The sequence below is a fragment of the Sinohyriopsis cumingii genome, chromosome 11 (assembly GCF_028554795.1).
Source record: "Sinohyriopsis cumingii isolate HCF-2022 chromosome 11, ASM2855479v2, whole genome shotgun sequence".
NCBI classification, from domain to species: Eukaryota; Metazoa; Mollusca; class Bivalvia; order Unionida; family Unionidae; genus Sinohyriopsis; species Sinohyriopsis cumingii.
This window is the reverse complement of record NC_142971.1, coordinates 59,426,958-59,451,530: the sequence shown is the minus strand read 5'-3', so window position 1 is coordinate 59,451,530 and position 24,573 is coordinate 59,426,958. Positions and strand designations below refer to the sequence as shown.

General features: G+C 36.3%; 1 protein-coding gene across 6 annotated transcripts in view; it reads left to right on the top strand.

The window, feature by feature from the left end:
• LOC149788525 (uncharacterized) overlaps window positions 1-24,573 on the top strand; it is a 182,008-nt gene that overhangs the window by 54,260 nt on the left and 103,175 nt on the right. For all 6 annotated transcript variants that reach the window (XM_089974539.1, XM_089974538.1, XM_089974536.1 and 3 more), the window contains 3 exons: window positions 6,592-6,685; window positions 10,118-10,195; window positions 13,969-14,075. In XM_089974539.1, coding sequence (XP_089830665.1) covers window positions 6,592-6,685; window positions 10,118-10,195; window positions 13,969-14,075 — 279 coding nt within the window. The remainder of the gene's footprint in view (window positions 1-6,591; window positions 6,686-10,117; window positions 10,196-13,968; window positions 14,076-24,573) is intronic.

The following is a 24,573-nucleotide window of genomic DNA, read 5'->3' as shown; positions in this document are numbered from 1 at the left end:
ATGTCTATATTGTTTTCTTTGATTTTGGATAGACCTGAAATGTGGGGTTTATATCATGGAAGTCTCCTCATGCATATGATTGACTAACATTGTTACCACTTTGGAATCAATATATTTGATCTGATTTTCATCAAACTGAGAATATATGCTTTCTATCATGAAGAGCTCCAAGTGTGATATATAACAAAATTCTCATGTAATGATGAGGTAATCCTGTAGCTGATTCACTGGGCCTGTTGACACCAGGAAAGCCATATTTCTTCTTCAAATAATTCCCCACTTAACATTACTTTAGGAATATTGGACTGCTTAAACTTTTTTTTCTGTTTAACATACATAGACAAAGGGTAGTGACTTTTGCCCATTACTGCCACCACCAGGTGTTGCTAGATTTTAGCTTTGCTGCTGTACTGATAATATCGTACATTTTACCTCCGACAAGCCAAGCCATTTTCGAGTTCAAATTGGACCGTTCAACTTTCATTTCAGATTTATTGTGTTGGACATTCATTTTTCTCTAGGTTGTATACATTATGTTTCAGTTTCTGCCAGATACGAGTGACTTAGTCACCTTTATGGACTTAATCTATTCAAGACCATGTTAAACCACACTCATGTTGTTATTTATGAGTTAGCACGCAACTATTTTTGGTTTCTTTGTTAGTAACAGATTGTATTGGTGAGTTAATAGCATCCCGCATTGCTAATTATGCCTTTTCTTATTTTATGTCAACTAAATGCATGAAATGCGTAAGTTAAAAGCATAGTTTACAAAGCACTAACCATTTTCAATTACTCCAGAAACTGCTAAATCAGAAAACACAGTTTAGGTGATTTCGTATCCCCCTATTTGAGGTAGGACTCCAGCACAGAGTTGTCAGACATAATAAGGACCATTTTGCCTGAAACTTTCACCTAGAAGTGAAATTCATTGATGCAGGCAATCATTTCTAAGGGGGCTTTGTCACACTCACAGTGTGTCAAGTCTTGAACTGGTTCCGTTTGCACTTCTGGAAAAGCCACACCAGATGGCATTGATGCCATCCTCTTTGGAAATATTGCTCACACATGTGGATAAGCACTGCCAGAACAGCCTAGTGGTTTGCCTGGCATTTGGTTGTCCTGGGTGCTGATGGTATAGAAGATGGTCTGGCCATCACCAGTACTGGCCACTCAAAGGGCCTGGCTTGATAGACATTTCTAACTGAAATCTCTGTCCTAGTAAGGGTATGTCACCGAAAGTATGGTTAAATGGATGGACCTGCCACTAAGATCCCCATAAATCCTAGATGGCCAGACTGTCTGATAAAAAAATGGTTGGATGGCTGTCAAAAAGTCCCCTGGGATGGTTGGATGGCTATCACCAGAACTGGATGGTCAGAGGGCCTGGCTAAATAGATTTCTCACTGAAATCTCTATCACAGCAATTGTATGTTGCCAGTGGTGTTGCTCAATGAAATCTCAACCATATTAAGGTTATGTCACTGATGGTATGGCTGAATGGATGGATCTGTCACTAAGATGGGACAATCTTCATATCAGCGCACATATCAGATACATCCCCAGCAGACTCAGTATCTTGGCCAACACATTATCCAGGAAAGGTCAAGTCTTTCACACAGAATGTTCTCTCAACCTTTCATTACTTAGATCTACACATTTTGGGGGTGCTTGATGATCAGGACAAGGTGGAAACACAGATTGCTTTGTTTCTCCAGTTCCAGACCCAGAAACTTGGGCAGTGGATGCTATATCATTTGGGTTGTGGACATTTCCTCCCTCCCCCCAACAGTTTTGGTACCAAAATTAATTCAGAAGTTATGAGGTCAAAAATGCAAGATGATTCTGATAGCCCATCTCAGATGGGACAAATCCTGTGTTACCGGTCTACTTGATCTAGTGATAGATCTGTTCAGGAAAATTCCAGCCACCATAGTAACAGGTGTTCCATTCCTGCCCAGACCATCATCTTCTTTATCTTTTGCTCTTGTCCTGACAGCCTTGCGAGGCAAACACATTAAACCTTTGTTTGTGGAGTGAATCTTGAACAAGAAGGCCCATCACTCTGAAAGCTAGTGTTGTTTTCAGAGACTAGTACCACATCAATAAAATCATCCTCTCATTGCCTCAATCCCTCAGCTGGCTGACTGTTTCCTCTGGCTCTCTGAGGAGAAAGTGGGCCACAGTTCATATCAAAGGCCTCCACTCCTTTCTGGCATCACAGTAGATGGGATGTCGGGCATTGTGACTAATCTGATCTTTTGGCCAGTTTTGTTCTCAGTCGACCAAAATCCTTCACTATGTTCCAAAATGGATCTCCTGGGTTTTGATTATGGCTCAGTTTAAGAATAGCAGCCATGCATGATCCTTTGTGCACATATTCAGGCACTACTTGAAACACATAGAAACAAGCCATTATGCAAGCAAAGGCCTCTTCATGTGAAAGCCAGGAAATTGGTCATCACCGCTCAAGTTCTTGCTTCGTGGCTGAAACCTTACTAAAATTAGTTTACTTTGAGGTCTCACAAGATCAGAGTTGACACATGAAGATTACCATTCATGGGATTCGAGTGATCTCGGCAAGCCTAGCATTCAAATGTAACACTTTGATACAAGTTATAGTAGAAATTATTTACTGGCATGCAGAGTTTACCTTCTCGAGTTTATATCGCAAAGATATAGCATCACAGAGGAAAACCTTGTATCTGGTAGGTTCTGTGGTAGCAGCCCAGATGACCACACCTAATTTAAACAACACAGCCTGTCAGCTTTGCTGGATTAGCCAGTTAAATTTTGTAGTCAAGATTTCAATAATCTTAACTATATGTAGGGGTCACAGCTCAAGTGACCCCAGGCTATTGCTTATGTAATTAGGATAACTGGTTCTCATTTGCATGAGGAATGGAGTCATCATTCCCTTGTAGGATACCTGTGGTAGAGGTCAGATGCTCAGAATATCAGACCTGCCAACTCTTCAATTTTGCCGTAAGTCTTACAAAATTTACCCTTAAAATACGGACTTGCATCATATAAGCAAAAACAAAGAGAAAATGATCATTGCCAGAAAATTTATTCATGTTTGATTTCAATCCGGGTTTCATATTAGACATAGTGAAATTTGTCAGGGAACCAGACTAACTTTACAGCAGCACATCAGACTCTTTAATCTGCTCTTATTTGTTCATGCAAAGCATCTGCATGATCAAACTGTTGATCGTAGAATTTTTTTATAAATGTCATCCAGCATGTGATGCATGTTTAAGACAAAACAAAATTGGAATTAAGCCTCTTGAAAAGTGTTAATAATCAACACAGAAAAATAAAAAGGAATATTCATATTCTTTAGAATATAAGCTGGAAGGGACACAATTATGTTTATCCGACATCATGTACCAATTTGAGTAACAGTTGACCATCTTGTTTAGCATCACTGCACATTCTGAATTCTGAACTTTTAATAATACGTTTTCCAGCTTTACAATAACAGTTTATGGTATTTTGTTACACCTTAATTGAAAACTGGTAAAACTTGAGGAAAAAAATCAACTGCCTTACTGAGATGGACTTGTCAGGGTTGGCAGGTCTGGAATCTCCTCCTATTACCTAGTCTCCAAACGTGATTGGGGAATGTATTTGAAGGAGAAAGCAAATTCTGAAGTGAATTATGTTTCTCCGAGAATACTTACCCAATCACATACTTAAAAACCTCCCAACTACCTTGCCCTGCAAGCATCATTGTTACTATATCACTCAGCTAAAAATCTAGCAACACCTGATGGCGGCATGAGGAGGGAATGGTCAAGAGTTGTTGCCCTTTGTCCAGATGAACTAAAAAAAGATTTTAGTAGGGCTGGATTTGCGAGGCAGCAGTATAATATTCTGAATGTAATGTGATTGGGTAAGTATTCTTGGAGAAATATAATTTACTTTAAAAATGTGCTTTCATAAAACATGGAAATTACTGCAAACAAATCTATCCACATCACATCATTGCACAAACCAATCATCTTTAGACACCGTTATTTCTTGTAGCAGTTAAGTTAAAGTCAGTTGAAAGGACCTTATGGTAATTATTACAGCATATTTCCACATCAGTTTTCATATTTAGCATCTGGTAAATAACACAGCCATATTTCCACTGGACTGTTCATTCAATATTGAGAAATTGATCCAACGCGACTGCTTATTTGAAATAGTTCTCTTGATCATGTTACTTGTGGTTTTGTCATGTAACTATCGGGTTTTGAATTCCTTGTCTCTTGGCTATTATCACAATTTATCATTGCCTTATTACAAAAAAGTAACTGAATGCTGAGCAGCCAGGATTATAATGTAAAATTTTAAAGTTCATTGATGCAATTTGATGAATTGTTTGATGGATTGGATAATGAGCAAAATGCACAAATATTATCGAGGTTTTCTCAGATTGTCTGAGTTTATTATCACTCAGGAGGTCAAAGTGGCCATCTTGAAAATCTTACCACTACATTGCCTGAAAGGAAAGTCATGTTGACAAGGGATTTTCACCAGAAGACTTCTTATGAGGTGTAGTTGGTTCTAAATCAGAACTGTGCTGATCTGATGTCCAATATAAGCCCCACATTGACCATCTTGAAAATCTTGTCTCTACTCGTCCTGAACAAAACCTATATTGACATAAGGTTTTCACCAGAAGAATTCTTGTGATGTCTACTTGGTCCTAAATGACAATGTTGCTAATCTGATGATATGGCTGCCACAGTGGCCATCTTGAATGAAAAGTGATATTGCCACGGCATATTCATCTAACAACTACTTAGTATGTACATAATTGGCCCAGAATGAGAATGGCAGTATTCGGATGTCCAATATGGCCACAACAGTAGTCATCTTGAAAATCTTGTCACTATTTCTTATGCATAGATGGTCATGTCAGCATGGGATTTTCACAGAAATAACTTATGTCTAGTTGGTCATAAATGAAAATGGTGCTGATTGCCACAGGGGCCATCTTGAAAATCTTGTTATTACTACTTATTTACATGACTGGTCATGTCAACATTGTGCTTTCACCAAAGACGTAATATAATGTCTAGTTTGGTACTAAATAGATATAGTGCCACTTCGATATCGAATATGGTCACATGGCATCCATTTTGAAAATGCTGCTGTTGCTCTTTCAAAATGGAAAGTCTTGTCAGTATGGTGTTTCCACCAGAACACATGCCTTATTGATCCTAAAAAAACAATTGTGACAGGTTGATAACTAATATGTCCACCACAGCGGCTATTTTAAAAAAATCTTGTTATTGCGGAATAATATCAAAGATGTTTTAAACACTTGCCAGTTAAAAGGAATTAATGGTGTTACCGTGAAATCAAAGAAATTCTTTTCAGCCAGTAGAGAATCACTCCTTTTAAGCTTCATTGGTTTTGGAATTGCAGTTTCTGAAACTGTACTATAGGTAATTGAGGTCTAAGTGTATTTCACAAACTTTTTAATTAAACATAACTTTTGCCTTCACTGCATCAGTTTCACATCACGCTTCTGACTTATTTAATGCATGTTTTCCAAGGCAAGAATAGCAGTATATGATGTATTGTTAAATCCTTTGTGAAAATTGGTCTCATTTAGGGACAGGTATTGACTACTGTAAAGGTCTTATTAGGGTTGGCAGGTCTAGCTCACAGCTGATTGACGGAGCTTGTTACTACATGGGAGCACTATATTTCGGATTCACCTTCTGTAAATTTAGTTTTTATCAGCACAAGTTTGATTATGAGGAAGAAAGTTTGCTTATTTTTTTAAAGGATTTCTATTAGGATTTAGTAAAGTAGGTGTTAGTGTTTTTTTAATTTATATCACTGTGATGTCTGCAATAATACAGTTTATAGTGATGTATAGAACTTGGGCATCATGCCACAAACATGTAGCATCATATCCCACACAGTTGCAATATCTGACACCATGCTGACCTGTCCTAACATTAACCTCTTAATGATGAGTGCCAAGTGAGACAGCTGCTAGTACTATTTTTATAAATCTTTGGTATGACTTGGCCAGGGTTTGAACCCACAGCCTCCTTGATCCATGGCGGACACTAACACTTAGGCCATCAACTTGATATAAAGTTTGGGACACAGTTTACTTAGATTATGGTCTTACAGTATTTCATAAGTAGTACAAATAAGCGACTTCCACATCACTTGTGCCTCTTGTTACAACTTTTCAGTTGGAAATAGGCAAATTTGGAATGTGGACTAATTTCGAGGCTTCATGGAACTAATTTGGCACATTTACTAGAATGTAAGCCTATTTATGGATCCCACATTGCTGCTTTTTAGTGATATCATGCTGTTCCAGAAGATCTGATTCACATAGTCATCAGTTATTATTCCATTAAAAATGGGCATTAATTTTGAATCAGATGTATCTGCATGATTGCTAATAATGAATATGATGATAAATGTAATATGTTGGTACAGTTCTGCTGATACAGAAATATAATAAATCCCTGTTCTCCTTACATTTCCAGATTTGTATATCTGAAACTTTAGGTTGGGCAAAAATATATAACATTCTTCAATGCAGGTTTGATATTGTATTTTCAGTACATGGCTTGACAGATTTGAGGTTGCAAGGGTCAATCAGTATAGCGCCGATATGCAGGAACTGCTTACTTCTAAAAGGGTTAATGGGCATCACGTAAGTCAAGCTTTTGTCAAAGTCAAGAGTGCGAGTGAGTGAAGCAGCATTTATTTTTCATATAGTGGACTACTCTATGCAAGTTAATTTTATGGCTAGGATCTCTTTAAGTGGCTGATTGTAGTACTGGGTTTATACAAGTTAATTGGAATGATATGTTGTTGCATTACAGTGACCGTCCAGACCTCTACCTACCTCCCCACACCCACAACTGAAGCTTCAACTTCAGCAGGTTAAAGACATTACAAATGTTATACTCACAATTTCTGAGAAAATAAATCATCTTCCTATTGATTTCAGCATGCACCATTTTGAGGTAGATTGTTTATACTATTAAAGAGCTCAGTCTCTCAGTAAGAGAGCTTCCTTTCATGAAAATCAAAGGCCATGAGGTCAGGACATTTTTTAATCATTCCTCTTTGGATGATGTTATGAAAACAGCTTTCTGGTGATTTCTCTGTACCTTTGTTATCATTGTTTTACCTTCATTCACTGGTGGACCAGAGTGAGAGTATTTATGCTTTGGGTCCAGTCATATCAATATAATGTTCTACTGACAACAGTGGTGGATTTACTTAACATATCTTTGGCTATCAACCAACCCGGCTGCCAAATTCAGCAATGCAGAATGGGCACAGACAGTTAATTAATCACCCATAGCCAAATTACGATACTTTGTGGGTGAAATGGACAAATCATAATTGCATTGCATGAATGATCTATTCAAGAGGACACTTTTAAAATGATGAAAATGATATCATTGATTTTATTAGGGTCGCACAAGTACTGAACTTTGTAATGGGAAGGACAGAAAAAGATGGTACAAGGCCAAATTTTACTGGTACAAGCAATAATGTGTCAATATCAGAGCTGGGTACTGCAAAAAATTTGCACCGCTATATTTCTCAGCATACTGCAATACATACCATGGTATAATGGAGTTATATTAGGAACCAACAATTCATTGTTCTGGGGCAGGAAACCAACACTTTCTTGTTTAATTTCATCTGTCAGTAACTGGACAAAGTATTTTGCTCAGATTTATAGCAGAATAGCTCGATATTATATCCACAACGTTATTTGGAAAAAGATAATTATCTTGAGATAAAAGAAAATATTTCAGCTCAGAAGAAAATCATTGCCACCTGCCCGTAATTAAATGGCCAATACCTTACTGTAGATGAACTTGCTATGTGTATGTTAATTGTTAGATAAGTTGCACTCTAAAAACTAACTATAGTGGGATGATTAAGCTTACACTATAGCTGATACTGTGAAGGACATACTGCTGACAGAAGAGATACTATTGATAAAAAAGAGGGTTGATGCAGAATCCTGCAATTTTTCGGCTACACTATCAGTATTACAGGCAGGGAAACTGAGTAGGTTGCCAACACCCAGGCAAGACATTTATCAGAGCAGTCCAGTGAACATTAAACACACATACTTAATAAATGAGAAAATGTTAATGGATATGGGAAATTACATAATTAGTTAAGACAGAAAACAAATATGCTCCTGCAAAATTGGAGGGTGATTTCAGTCTTCCAAAGGAATACTTGTTCTTAACATGTTCACTTATGCTAATAAATAACTAAAACCTGACAGTTTTGGGTATGTGTTTTTTTAAATCCAAACTTTTTTTGGAAGTTGGATTTTGCCAAAATCTTTTTCACAATTCATTGGCTACCATGTTGGCATATGTAGCAGATGTCAAAGAGATATTAAAAAGATAATAAATAGAATTATATTTGTCACCATTAATTTATGATAGACACATTTGTTTTGTAAAAAAGATAATTTTTTTAGAACTTTTGTCTTGATTAATGAAAACACGCTATTTTAATAACATTAAAATCATAACACTATTCTTCTTACTGTTGGAAACTACTGACATACCAGTACATGAAAAAGTACCATGGTATGTACCACAAAAAATACAGCTGTAACCAGTATCCCAGTAATGCAGCATACTTCTAGTCATTATCTATGTATGCTTTATCAGTTGCATAAATTCAGGAAAATTATGTTGAAATAAAATGAAAGTAATGCATTTCTGACCTTACAACAGCTTCAGTGCTAATAGCCATCGTTAATCAATACCACGACAGTAGTGTAACTCTTTGTCTGAGTTTCCTCTGACTCTTTGCACCCCATTTTATGTATTTTGAAATTCATGTTGGAGTGTGGGTCCAGAGACAGTTGGTCTGTTGACAAGTTGGAATTCATCACCACCACATGGTGGCAGCATAGGGTCGCTGCTTGCTAGAATGCCTAGCAAATAAAATGACCTTGCATTGTGCCCTGCCTGCATGAAATTGATAGGAAGATGATTCATTTTCTCAGAAATTTTGAGTGTAGCATTTGTTATGTCTTAATCCATTGACAGATGAGACGAAACTACAACGTTGATTGAATTTGATCTGCTACTCGCCATTTGTATGGCTTGTTACATGACTAAACAAATGTCTTGACCTACATGTCCATGACATCAGAGATCCAATAGTCACATAACATTAACAATAAACCTTTTTTCCAGAGTTGTTGCACACAAGCATTCGAACATATTAAATGAATGTAACATATTGTTTTGTAAAAATAAGTATTCTTAATTCTTGACATTTTTGTGGAGAACAAAATATGTTGAAAATTAAGAATGCTTTAGTTGTTATTACAAAATAATATTTAAACCTGTCACTGCAACCTGGAGAAAATCAGATTCATTGAGCAGAGAGCATGTCGGCTTGGTAGTCATGTGATACCAACACTGGTATATGCTCTTTGCTTCATGAATCTGGCTTTCGCCTCGCACACCAGAATAAGTGTCAGAATAGAGCAAATGGGGTTGGGAGGGTGACAGGAAATTTGGACGTTTTCCTATTTCAACTTGGTACTTTTTTTTTACTTTGTACTCCTATTCCAACTTAATCCACACAAATCTAACAACTTTGGTTCAGTGTTTAGTTAGAAAGTAAACATCTAAGTTGCATAAAATTTTTAATTTTTTGGCTTTTGGTCCAAATGAAAGTCTTTAACTTCAGCATGGCATATATAGATCACACAACTTTTTTGTTATCACTGAAGAATATCATAGACAATATCAGTACTCTGAAGTTAAAAGAAAGTAATGGTCTTGAATACCAGGAAATTCTTTTCATCAGTAGTTCTGTTCAAGGGACTCTTGTTGTCTTTTATGCTTTTATGCATCTGTCACAGTGTCAATATTTCATTAAACAAGGTCATTTTAGTTTATATTTTGGTTCCAATGTTATTTTGGGAAAATGAATATTAAACACCAAGCAACTTTTGTAGGCCACTGTACATCATGAACTAAATATATAAGAACAAATAAATTCTGATAAATATTTTTGGTAATGGTGTGTGTTTTAAGTGGGGGAAGATTTGTGACTTTTTATTGTTTTTGTTTTAAAGAATGAAATTGCTGATCAGGTCACAGGTGGGCTGCGGGTTCAGCGCTGTCATGTGACAGAAGTGAAGTCTAATAGACAGGTAAGAGTTTACTTCCTTTCTTGTCTGAAGTATTGTCCTTTCATTTTTCTGTCTATCCATACAAATTTGAATGTCTGGTTACTAGCTTTGTGTAAGATGGAAAGATCTTTATAAAATTTTCTAAAGTAAAACTCATGACTATATAGTGTTTTACATACTATAGTCACACCCTGCCTCAAGATCTAGGTAATGGCAAGGAATAGCATATTTCTGTGACGTATCCTTGTCCAAAATGTAACTTTTGAACTACTGAAGATAGTTTAATGAAACTTTGCCCAAGTGTGTACACTAACTTTATGGTAAATTGCTTACTATAGACATGTCAGTGCCTCAGGGCAAGGTCACAACAAGGGAAAATGTAATTCTGTGACATATTCCTGCCTGGAGTATAACTTGAACCACAGAAGATATTGTAACAAAATTGAGCCAGTTTATATATCATGTATAGACTGTATCAAGAACCATAGCAGCTCCTTCCTTGAGGTGGAGGTCAGATCAAGGGAAAATTTTAAGCTGTTTCTTTGTTTGGAGTATATCTTTCGAGTCACTGTGAATACCTGAAGAAAGTTTCAACCAGTTATATATCGCGTCTAGATGTGTTTTGGGGGCGCGGAGTGGCCAAGTGGTCTAAAGCGCTTACCGTTTCGAATCACTGCCATCTCACCTCTGTCTGCATGTGTTCGAGTCCAAGGCTCAACTAGCATGGGTACGTGGGAAAGCCTGCCAGTAGCTTCTCGTGGGTCGGTGGTTCTTCCTGGGTTTTCCAGGGTTCTTCCTCCACCAGCTATACTGACCGCCATGGCATTAAACATTAGAACAACAACAACAACAAGTTGTGTTTCTGTCAGTTATCTTAAATGTCAGGATCACACAAAACTTTGTCTTTATGGTTCTTTTATCCCTTTTGTGGAGGAGACCAAATTCTTAGTTCAGTTGGTCATTGACCAGAACAGCTTATGGGATGACCTATTTTCTGTAAGTCATTCATCTGTTAGCAAAAGTTTGATATCTCTGCTGCTAAACTAATTGTAGGATTGCCATGAAACTTTACACACATATTCCTTCCATTGTCTTGTTTCTTGTAACTGAAAAGTGTGCTGCTGGAACCTGCAATAATAGCTACCACAATGGCCATCTTGAAAATCTTGTCTTTACTACATGGAGTTTTTCACCACTAGCCATATGTTGTTTGTTTAGTCCAAAATGGCTTACATTGCAGCTGTCTTGATAATCCTGGTATAGCTACCTTTAGGTAGATGGTCATATCAACATGGGGGTTTCATCAAAAGAATTTTTATGATATCTAATTGAACCTAAATGAAAATGGTATCAGTATTACATCCAAAAGCATCCTGTTTGACAGTTTTGTTACTGCTCCAGAACAGCAGAAATGGCTTTAATATTCTGCAGATAAAAGAAAAAAAATAGTCTATTCTTGGATACCGGAAAATTTGTTTTGGCTAGTAGAGCTTCAGTCCCATCAGAGGACTCTTGGTAGGACTTGTATTTGACTTTAAACCAACTTCCTTTTCTCATATTAGATACTTGAGGACAACATGTCAGACACCCCCAATTTTATTTTTAGTCATAGGAAGCACAATCGGTAGCAGACTTGATAGTGCTATTCCTGTTGTACAGGCCTTTAGTATATATATGGCACCAAATGCCTAGCCCCACCAGATCTCTTGAGCTATTGAAAACTTTGTATGTATCCATATGGTAACCATATAGTTACCATATGCAAAAGGGATATTATTCTTGCCCTGTTATCCTTACATCCTCTGTGTTTGTTGGTGGGAGGAGAAATCAAAGGTCAGAATTACAAATATCAGTTACCATAGTTAGCATGAGCAGAAGGGATATTATTCTTGCCTTCTTATCCTTATGTCCTCAGTATGTGTGATCAAAGGTCAGAAATACAGATATATGTTATTTCAATGACATATTCAGTATATTTTCATCAGATTTTGTGAATGCATAGTCTGAAGATATAATATATCTTATTTACCATAAGTTTTCATACACCGTTTTTTTTTTTGGGGGGGTAAATATAATATTTAAATGGCTAGTTTTCGGATGTTGCTCCGCTATAATTTTTTCTACAATTTATGTTTTCAGATACAATATTGGAAGATCTGCTGCATTGTTTTAATGTAAAATTCACAGTGTGTTTGCCGTTAATTTAACTGAAACAAAGTTCACTTCATTTGGTCGTCAATTATTTAATGTGATCATGAACTTCCATGAACTAATATAATTTAAAACGTATGTATGTATGTATGTATATGTATGCATGCAGATAGATAAACATTTTTATATTAAGCCTTACACAATAAATAGCAATATCAAAAAATGAAATGAAATAAGATTTAATGCTGTAATATATTTAAATTTATGATAATGCTCATTTTTTTCCCCATTAACTTTACATTGTCAGAATCATGCAGTATTACCCGATATTGAATCCACGCGGCAACACACACACAGCATTCACGTGCATAAAGGAACTACTTTCTATTGTAAACAAACAATGGACGTAGATGCCAGCACTTTTGATTTGTACACAAATCATGTACACTCGCGTAAGAGGCTCTTTACGTTGTGGTTGTTTAAATTTGTTTCTGAATGAACTAAAACCTGTTTCATGGACTGCCACATACCAGCTGCTTTGGCACATTCTGCATTGATACAATGTTATGGATTTAGGCTAGCTACAGTATATAACAGATGTTAGATAAGGTTCTTTCAAATAACATAGAAGTGACAAGTCATATACTCACTTCTTTAGTTGGTAATAAGAATGGCAAAATAAAATATACTTAGTTTTACATTCTGAATTTCCTCAAAATGTATTTTCTTAATTCTGCAAATCCGAATTACATAAACCATGTCATAGGTTTTCAATCTGGATTACACATTTTGAAATTGTGCATGGAATTTTTGCTCTCCAGAAATTCTTTCGAGACAAGCTCCTTGGCATATATACATATTCCCTCAACAGTGACTGGAATTTGTAAGTCATGCTGAGTGAGACCCCATTGAGCTATCTTATCATCCATAGCTTGTTTATATGAAATTTGTCATCCACACTTAGGCAAATGTCCGTTTAAGTTCAGATTTGCAGAAAAGTCACCTTTCATCCAGGTACTCACTGTGGATTTCAGAATCTTGAATTTTTCTGCTCTAGGTCTAATTCCCAGAAGTTTTGCATTGATAACGATATCCTGCTTTGCTTTAATGTATAATGTTTATAGTGACCATGTATAGAACCGTGTGGAACATTCTCGGGTTCAAGATAATCAGACTCGTCATCTAGAGCAGCTTTCTTTATAGGCACACAATCTTGACTTTAATACATGTATGGCTGTGTTTTCTGGTAATGCCTGTTTTTCATTCATTATCCTTTCTGTGGTGTTAAACAAAATACTTGTTTTACTTCATGGCAGCACGTCATGTGAGCTAACGGTAACTTCATTACAGACGTGGGGGGGATAAATCTATCTTCACCTGTATGTTTTCAGACACCTAATTAAAGAATTTAATATGTATTCGGATGACAGAAAAAGTAATTATTTGTTGCAGTCTGAAAACATACGGTAAATACGGTAAGCAACATTTTGTTTTGTAACCCCTTGGCTATGGTGCATGGCCAGTGGTGGGATTGTGTGATAATAGAAGTGTAGTGGGGGTTGAGAGAATTGTCATTTTGGGCTATCGAGTTTTGCACTAATTATTTCACATAACACTACTGCATATCAACAAATTCTTTTCAGGGTCTGTTGGCTTCTGAGGTAATAGAAGAGGGACTTCCTGTGATAGAATACGTTGGAAAAGTTATGCTGCGGCAGCAGTATGATACTGATAATTTCTTTCTTAAACAGTAAGTCATTCTTTTCTGTTGCAGTGGTTAGTATAGGCTCATTGACTTGAATGCCCCCATAGCTTTTTTGTGTGATGTTTGTGATAAATTTTTGCATTGCTGGTGGATAGTTCTTTATTGTAACTTGCACTAGTGTTAATAGATTTCAAACTTGTAAATAGTGCATTACTATCAACAGCATGTGTGAAATATATAGGTGGGCCCAGCTAGCTTAAATTTTGTTGAACAGTTTGTGAAGATAATTTGACACATTTATGTGTAACCTACCTTTCCCATGGTGTTAATGACTGCAAATAAACCTCTGACTTGATTAAAATTTAAAAAACAACTGATGAACAGTTGCACTAAAGCAATGGCAACTAGGATATTACAGGTTAAAAATGAATTTTATGCCCTTGTCAACAAGGTTGAGAGTGAGGGCTGTTCCAGTAAAACATATATCCCCCCCGGGGACGGCACTTCAAAAAAACTTCTGTTGGAGGTTGTGTTTCAAACTATTTTAATTCTGACAGTGGAAGGTTGGTTAGGAAAATCACTTCTGTTGTGGGTTGTGGTAACAAAATGAGAAATCGCTGGTGGGTTTGTCAGAAAGAAGAAAGAAAAAAACCCGAATATATATTTAAAATCCCATCTACCCCGCTCCTAGCGGTCTAATGTGAATAAAACATTGGGTCAGAAAATGATGCCAGTAGACGCGAGTGCACATACTTTGTACGAATTCGCGTACTTTTAAAGCAGTGATACGTGTTCGTCAAATTACGTCAACGCCGCGGATATAAAAAATGTTCTTTGTGCAGTATGCAATTTTTATTAAACTTTTAACTTTAACTTTAAAAGTGCATTTCGCGACGTAATTCGCGCTGCCCCAGCTGTCTCACAACGCTTGATGCGACATCCAGATATCTGGATACTTCGGTTCAACATGAATGGCTGTTAAACGAAATTTGATTCGTTCATTGGCCCTGGAACAGTCATTTAATGGATTTTTAGCCTTACTTTCATCGTGGAAGTTTTACAAATGCGTGTTTCCAATAAGGGCCACACAGGAAACCAAAATGGTTGAATCACAACATGGTTTGTCTTCCGACGACATTTTTCAGTCGGCAAATACTGGCTGGTGATAGCTATGATGACAATGAATTTCATGTATATCGGTCTGTTGTGAATTGGAAAAATGTCACTGGAAATACCAGTGTGTGATTTTGAGCCCAAAATTGATGTTCAGTGCGAGTCCGATGTACGTGTTGGATGGACAATATGCCAGTTATATTTATTAAATATACCCATGTCTAAACAAGCAGACTATGGGAATGTTGAACTTAAAACCCTAATACAACATTATGGAAGAGAAAAATCTGGCATAAGAGGCAGCAAAACACTGATTCAAGGAAGTGAATCTTTGGCAGGGTTCATGTTAGTGAAAACTGACAGAGGTCTCAGAAACGCTTATAATCACGTGTATTTGGACGCCAATTTTTTTATTTAGGCGGGCGGTAAAATTCAAATACTTGCCAGTCCTGCTTCAGTCACCTGCATAGTGGGAAAATGTGTTGATCAGTTAGTTGTGATGATATTTACAATGACAGAATTTAGTGGTTGAAAGCCCCCCCCCCCCCCCCGGGTCATCACCATTATAAGAGTACATCAAAAGAACATGCTGCAATAGCTAAGCGGCGAGATCAAAGGCTTTGACTGGCAGCTGGGTGGGAAAATCTGATATTTACAGTGCTTGAATTTAGAAGCAGAAATACCCAGAGATGTACATGTGGTCATTTATAACAGTACATCAAATAAACAACTTTAGCTTTCATTGTTGTGTTCATTTCTGAGTGTAACGGAATAAGCAGTGCATGTGACCTTGGAATCATGACATGTTGAGACATAGACTTGAATGAGTATTTTGGGGTTCAACGGCAAACTGACGACGATTGTGATATTCAGGGGAGGGCTAAAGTTGCTAGAACTGATAATTTGAAAGGGACATTAGCCAAGTGTATGAAAGTGTGTGATGCCTAGCTTAGTGCTTTGAATAAGACCTTCCTTGGATTGAAAAAATTCAGACTCACTCTGATGGACAAGCAAGAGCTATGTCAGTGTTATAAATAGTCAGTGTTATAAAGAATGAAGAAATTAAGCTCTATGGCAACCAATAGTTACTATAATTGGCATAGTTTTCTGAGAGGGGACTGCAACTTTTCCTGATGGGACTCATATTTTTACCAAAATGGGAGCCATGGACTCTTAGTTTTAAAATCCTAACGAGACCTCTGGTTCAAAACTTTTCTTTCTGGGACAGAGATATCCAAGAGAGAATACCCAGGGGGCCATACATGTGAGATGTTGAAAATTGCACAACAATAAAGAACAGTAACTTGTTCAAGCTAGTTATGCATATGCGTTTCAGACAGCAGGCAATGAAAGAAGTTCACAGCACAGAATAATATTTGTACATCGAGGAGGAGGATCATATTAAATTCAGAAACAGTCAACAGATTAATGCTCATAAGGAACATCAGAGAATCCCCATACAACATAAGTGTGTGTAGATCTCAAGTTGGCAGAACCACTGAGCAACAAAAGAATAAAAAAACAAACTTTTGAATCATATGCAGATGTATGACCAAATGATGTACATGCTCTCTATGTGCAAAAATTAAATGACATTAAACATAAGAGACTGACTGATCTGTGCAAACTCAAAGCAAGATGGATAAAATTTGACCTGTTTATGTTCGGTTCTTCCATATATATAGATCATGGTGGTATTTTCTGCAGACCTTTTGGCACTTAGTTCCAAGCCATCATTTGGTATTTGTTTTGCAAAATGGATAACTAAAAAAGTATATTATCTAGTACAATACATTTTTAAGCAGTATCATTAACTGATGATGAAATTGATGAAAAAATACTTGATGTCATTCTGATATATGGATTCTTTACTACACTACGAATCTGTTCATCCTGATTCTTTTCTTTTTTTTTACCAAATCCTTTGGTCTTACTGGTACTGTGCTTTTAATAAAATTGTAACTTCTATTTTCTTGCAATCTAAATATTTATAATGATGTGTTATTGTCAAAAGGTAAAATGTGCTTAGTGTTGTAAAATCTAAAACTATTAATTAGCAAAGGACTAAAGTAAAAAGTGGACAGAAATTATTGCCATATTACAGTGCTGTTAGAAACAACAGAATAGTTGTACAAGATGTATTTTGCACAAAGTTGTAGAACTAGCGCTCGTATTGTCACCACATATTCCACTTAAATAATTATATCATTATTTCTGTATATTCCTATCAGTATTTTCCCAGTGGTAGTAATTTTCTGATCTGATGTTCATTTCTTGTGCAATTTTCACACATCAAGAATTCTCACCATATCATTAAAAAAACAATGTGATATGCACCAAATTGAGTTGTTTGAGAAGAAATTAATTTTTTTAACCCAAAAATCACTGAAGCTACGAGTTCTTGCATTAAAGTCTCACATTAAATAGCATTTGAAGTAGCCACGATAGTAGTTTAGGATGCAACTGTACCAATTTCACCTTTGGTATATCCAAATCTTGAATGTGATGGAGGAACATAGCTCCAAAATAAACACATCAATATTAGAACCTGTTCACTGACTATGAATCAAGTATCCGAGTACAACTGAATTGCTAGAAATTTTTTAATTCTTTTGACAACATCATAATTAGCTGTCAGATATAGAGTAAGCCTATAGTCTTTATGCCATCCCAACCAAGACCCCACCACAACCACGTGACCATGCCCAATGACCTCACAGTAATAATCGCTATACAACTAGAGATGACATCTCTTCGAGAATTTTGATTTCAGTAGAGCTGTAACAGAGTGGAACAGTAAGAAAGAGTGACAGATATTTAAGTGTTAGGGAGATATTTAACGATGGTTATTCCCACCACCACCACTTCCTCACTGGAGATCACACACACACAAAACTTAAGTACACCCTGAAATCCTGGCAGCATCCCTGCAGAGGAGATAACTTGACTATTCAATTTTATTGGTCTCTGGTTATCCCGTGGTATTTCTGTTACTTGAACATTATCTTACAGTGTGTCCATTCAGCATGGTCCAAAAAGGCTTACAACCATTGAGTTGTTCAAGGACTCCCATTACTACAGATGTGAAAGAACGAGAACCATACTATAAATCAGTGAAGATAAAATAGAGTATATATATATGAGTTTGACTGTCCCTGATTGGTTGACAATGAAAGTAAGATTTTAGTAAAAACAATCTTTTGAGAGCTTGTCCTACTTGTAACCGAAAAAAGTGAGGGACATTGTTTTATTAACATAATTTCCATCCCTTTACAGACCCGAGTTTGGATGACTCATTACTGAAATCAGCAGCTGACTCTGGTGCAGTATTGAAAGCACACATTTCAAATTTGTATAGATCCAGAAAATGGTGCAGCTGTTATGGGTTTTTTTCTTCACAAAAGCTGTCGTCATAGATGTGTCTATACTGATATAAATTTGATCATGAACACTCAGAATTTTAAGTTACTAAATTTTAATATCGTGGTGTTTGCACAAATTTAGTGGGAACTGAATTAGTGCAGAGTCCTGAACTCTTGAGTTTTGTGCAGAAATATGGAATCCAAGCAGAATATATCCAGAAATGTAGAAGTTTTTAATCTTGAATTTAGTCTCCCCATTGTGTTTCACACTGATATGCATATTCACAGAACATCTGTATAGTAGTAGGAAAAGTAAGTGAGAAATTTAGATACATATGATAAACAAGACAAACAGTATGTGGGAGGACAAGATCATAAAAACAGGCTAGAATGGAGAAGTATAATAAAAACAACAATGAGTTAGAAGTATGCCTCTTTTTTTTGTGTGCAACATTATTTTCTTAGATTCAGTAAGAAATTTCATCAAAAGGAAGACAATAAAGGGTGTACAGTTAACTAAACCAATATGAATTTAGCTACTTAAAAGCTGTATCAAATTGATTTTAACCTTCTGGTCTGTTTCTGTCCATTCTGGTGATATGTCCACTGAATCAGTATGGTTGGAAAAAATATTTGGCAAATTTGAAAAATTAAAAATCTGTTGGCAGATTATGATTATACCCTACTTCTGCCTGAGAGATGTGAATAATTTTATTTCTTGGTTTGTTGATTGTGGTTGTTGCTCAATTTAAATGCATCATTGAAAAACACTGATGCATTCTCATACTTTGTTACAAATATTTGTTACAGATGCATATCATCAGATATTGGTGAATATAGCTTGAATACGTTATAACAGTTCTAGATGGAACAATGAACATTGTTAAGAGAAAATTTAAGTGAGCTAAAATGTAAACTTTTCAGCAGTGTGTGATGGAGGATTGCTCAAGACTTTTCCATCTCATATGCTCACCATGAAAAATCGATTTGCACCAACTGATGATGACTTTTAGGTAACTGTCAGAAAGGCATAATTGACGTTATTCTGTGGTCTACAAAAATTACTTGAGTCAAAAGTTGTAAACTCGTACAGCTGTGGCAAAAATGATTGACTAGTACCTTTGCTGCTGTTGCTACAGTTGATTAGTTGGTTGATTCAGTGTGGTTTGATTTTGGGTTTTTTGGTGATTTTTTTACAATATATTAGGTGGAGGAAGGACCCCGAAAGACCACCAACCTAAATTGGTTGATCTGTGACACAAACTCACTCTGTGAGATGTTTAAGTGATGTAAAAGCAAGCACCTTAGTACACTTGGGCACATGGAGCCTCTGTTGATTTGACGTTTATCTCCAACAGATGAAGTCATTTAGCATGAGTTCTCGGGGTTTCAGTAGATCAGTATGGCCTTTACACCATTTTCAGATGAAGAGAATCTATATATGGCAGCCAGTTTTACTGCTGAAGAAAGTCCAAGTCCTTTTGAGACACCAAACACCACTTATGTAGAACCACTGACCTTCCACAAGTAACTGGCAACATTCTCATTAGCACATTGGAGGCAAGTAATCACATGACAAGCATCTTGTACCACTGCCATGGAAGCCCCTCAGATCTGTATCATAAGACAAGCATCTTATACCACTCTGCCATGAAAGCCCCTCAGGCCATAGGTATAAGTCTCATATGAAAGACAAGAAGTGGGAGATAGAACCTGTGACAACTGGATTGAAAGTGTATAATGTTACTGCTAGGCCATCAGTGAAGATGATGCTGGTGACAATGCAGTTAACTGTAATGATATTGATTTTATGAGTGCTCTGGGAAAAATGATTCCTTGACTTTCATCCACTTTTTTTAATTTATGATATAAAAATGTTTGACTTGCTATATTTTGTTATAACTTAGTCTTGAAACAAAGCGTAAAAATAAGACATCAGTAACTGAAAAAGATGTTTTTACAAGAAATGATATAGTGTAAAAGTAGACAAATGATGCAACATCACTTCCACAGGCATCATTGTTTTTTTTCTCTGACAAATCATAAACGTTTACCAAAACATTTATTGGAAAAAATAATAACAATGAATCATAGAATCTGACCACACATTTAAAGCAATACAAGATTTAACTATTATTCTAATCAAAAGCAGCATGCCTGAGAACAAAGAAAAATAGCAAGACATATTGATCACTTTAGGAAACACAGAGTTTAGTAAGGATACAAATTCAAGATTTCTGTATTAGAATGGAAATATCTATTATAAAATCTGTATTCATGGATGTTAAATTAGTAGGTATTAAGGGACTGATCAATGACATCTACAAATAATAAGCCACCATGAAAATCTTGTGATTTCACAGTATCAGAGACATACTTGGCTGACAGAAAAACAAACAAAAGGACAAAAGACTGATTATAATGAATGAATATAAATAAAAATATGCAGTAGATTATATGATGTATATGAATTCAGTAGATTACCTCCAGCCAGCTGTCATTTAAATCGCTTCTGTCCCCAACCCAATATTAAAATCGCTTCTACCACCCACTAACCCATAGCCAGAAATTATGTTAAAAAATATACTTCTCTAGATGGCAGTGTTTCTCGATTAAAACACATCTGACAGTGGATCATAATTATTTTAAAATTGCTTCTGTTGTGGGTTGGTTGAATTTGAAAGTGCCTTCCCCCCGGGGGGTATATGTTTTACTGGAACAGCCCTGAGGATATAGTATTTTCCCTATTCATTCATGTGTCTGTTCATTACCTTGTTGTTTTGCCCTCAGTATCTTGGACACTGTTTCATGTACACTTCTAAAAATTCATACCTAAATGCATTCCTTGAAGAATAACGCCATCTTTCCAAAGGTCACAAGTAACCTAATTTTCAATCTCGAGTTTGTCACACATTAAAAATCTTGGAGCTATTCCACCTTCACTGGTGAAAAATTGTACTGTATGTGAATATTGCAATGAATGTAACTTGACCATTCCTGAACTATGTACATAATGTTGCCAAGTTCAGCATGATTCTTTTCAGACATTTGTTAACCCAGTTATATCTCATCTAACTTTATTTCAACCTGCACTAAGAAAGCTTTGTTGGTGGGAGTGTAGAAATCTTTCCATTTTGTGACTTCTAACTATGCACTTGTATGAAACCACCTGATAGCAACTCCCTTTGTCTGACATGTTTTTTCTCTGTTTTAAAGCAAAATTACAGACCTGCCAACTCTTAAGATTTTGCCACAAGTCTTACGAAAATTATCCTTAAATTACAGACTTATGGCATACTAGCAACAGCTATGGAAAAATGATTGTTGCCAAAAAATACGGATAGTTGGTTCATCCATGTTTTATCTGGATCCAGGTTTCATATTAGAATTAATGAAATTAGTCAGGGAACCAGACTAACTTTACATCAACACTCAAGATGCTTTAAACTGCACCTGTTTGTTCATGTGAAGCTTCTGCATGATCAAACTTGATTATAAAATATTTAAAAATCGCATCCAGAAAGTGATGCATATTTAAGACAAAAAGGAAAATAAGCTTCTGGAAAAGTGTTAATAATCAACACAGAAGAATAAAAGGAGTATTCAGATTCTTGTGAATAAAAGATGGAAAGGATACTACAATTATGTTTATTGAACATCACATGCCAATTTGAGCATGTTTCATGGTGGGAGATATGATTGCCGTTGTTATGTGAAATGGAAAGAATTTCCAAGAATTACGTTAAGTTGAGAGATAGCAACAGGCCATTGAGCTGCATATGATTTGGAACTAGAGTTTGTGCAACTGTACTAGTGGTAAATAAAGTCTATGCGTACTTTACAAACTTTTTCAGTTGAACATAATGTTCATCATCGATGCATCAAACTTTTAATTACATTTTTACAGCTTTACAGGAGCAGTTATTGATATTTTGCTACACCTTACTGAAAACTGGTCAATCTTATGGGGAAAAAAATCATCTGCCTTACTGAGACAGACTCGTCAGGTTGGCAGATCTGTAATTATGATTTTTTTCCTGATAAAAATTGGATTCTTTGTGTAGTATATTTTTATATCATCTCCAGTCTGGTTTTAAAAAATGGTCTGTTTGGTCCCATTCTGCAGTGATCCTTGTAAATTATTTGTTCATATACTATTTAACAAAATTGTTGTACATAGTATTCTGATTGGTCAAGAACGGCTAGGTTTACCACAAATAAATATCGTAACACTAGCAGTGTCAGTGCAATGCTCAACCATCTCCAGTGGGAATCACTCGAATCCAGGCGAACCAAGGCCCAGCTAACCATGATGTACAAGACTGCAAACAACCTAGTGGACAAACCAGCAGACAAATACCTGACCCTGACATATAGCCAAACTAGGGCAAACCACAGGAAAAAGTTCCAATTAAAGTCAGCATCGACAAATTGTTTCAAGTTCAGCTTCTTCCCATGTACAATAGGGACTTGGAACAAATTACCATCAATAATTGCAGAAGCTCCTGACTTGGTATCTCACAAGCAGGAGCTTTCCAAAACCACATTCTAATGAACTAGTCAGCTTCAAGTAAGACCTAGTGATTCTCAGGGCTATGCCAGTTGAGGTTCCATATCTCATTGCCGCTACGGTAGCTGGATTGGTCTGAGTATGAAGGGACAAAAACGTACACTGACACACTTTTACTTATTTCTGCCTTTCCTATCATTACTCTTCTGACTGTCCTATCACTTCCATCTTTACTTTATCTTTGACCACGTACCACCCGTTGCTTAATAGTCAAGTGTGACTGTGTCAGCGTATTTATAGATAGATAGATAGAAGTGTTTCTTCTCATCCAATGAATCTTCATGTAACAGAAGCTGATGTAAAGAAAGAAGCATGCTTGCAAAACATGACAATTTCATACTTCAACATTATTTAAAGGCCCATCATTTGTTACATTTAAAATGTGTTCTTTTAATGCATATTTATGGGGCCCCGAGTGGCCGAGTGGTCTAAAGCGCTCACCGTTACGGATCACTGCCATCTCACCTCTGTCTGCGTGGGTTCGAGTCTCGGATTCGGCCAATGTGGATATGTGAGAAAGCTTGCCAGTAGCTTCTCGAGGGTCGGTGGTTCTTTCCGGGGATTTCCCGGTTTCTTCCTCCACCATTAATACTGGCCGCCATGTATAGCCTATTGTGTGCTGAAAAATGGCGTTAAACCCTACAACAACAACAACAATGCATATTTAATTTTTCTACTTTGTACATGTAGTTGACAATTGTTTTGTAATCTTTTGAAGTAATGTTAGTTGTAGAAATATATTACTAACCTGCATCTGTGTGGATGTTTGTCTTTGTTTGAGGAATCAAAAAGGTCAAGGGTTTTAAGATGCTTTCTTTGAATGGAAACTTGATCAACACCTGCCTGGTTACTTCCTTGTAGAATGTTCTCACATCTGTAGAAATAATAAAAGATGGAAAGAGTAATAAGATGTGCAATGTATGCAAATGTTCCTTTCACATGAGAACTATTGTATTTTCCTTTCACGTTACTATAAGGTCATAATAGTTGTACAGGAAGCACTCAGAAAATTAATAAAATTATTTACCTAAGAAATGACTTTTTTGTCTCTGGGGCTGTATCTTTTCTTTGGTCTTAAGCCCACTGCTATTAGGTCATCATCCAGCTGATTTTCTGAAAATTTAAAATTTACATTTGTAATGTCCTCACTTACTGTTACCTTGGACTTCACAAATTTCGATGCCTTTCACACTTACTATGACCTTGGACCTAAATTTCCACATGAATTTCTGGATGAAGATGACCAAACATGCTCTCATCAGCCTATAAATAAAGGAAGAATATTACTGTCAATATGAAAACATGAAAGCAAATTAATATTTTAAATTTTATCTTAGTATCAGATATAATAATGTCAACAAAACAAACCTTTAAACATTACCTGGAATGTGGTATTGAACTTGTTCATCATGGGGAGTAAAAATTTAGGAAGAATTAGTAAAAACAGCATTCCTGTCTCTGTAGTGTTTCCAGGCATCTCTAAACTCTTCCTGGCTTT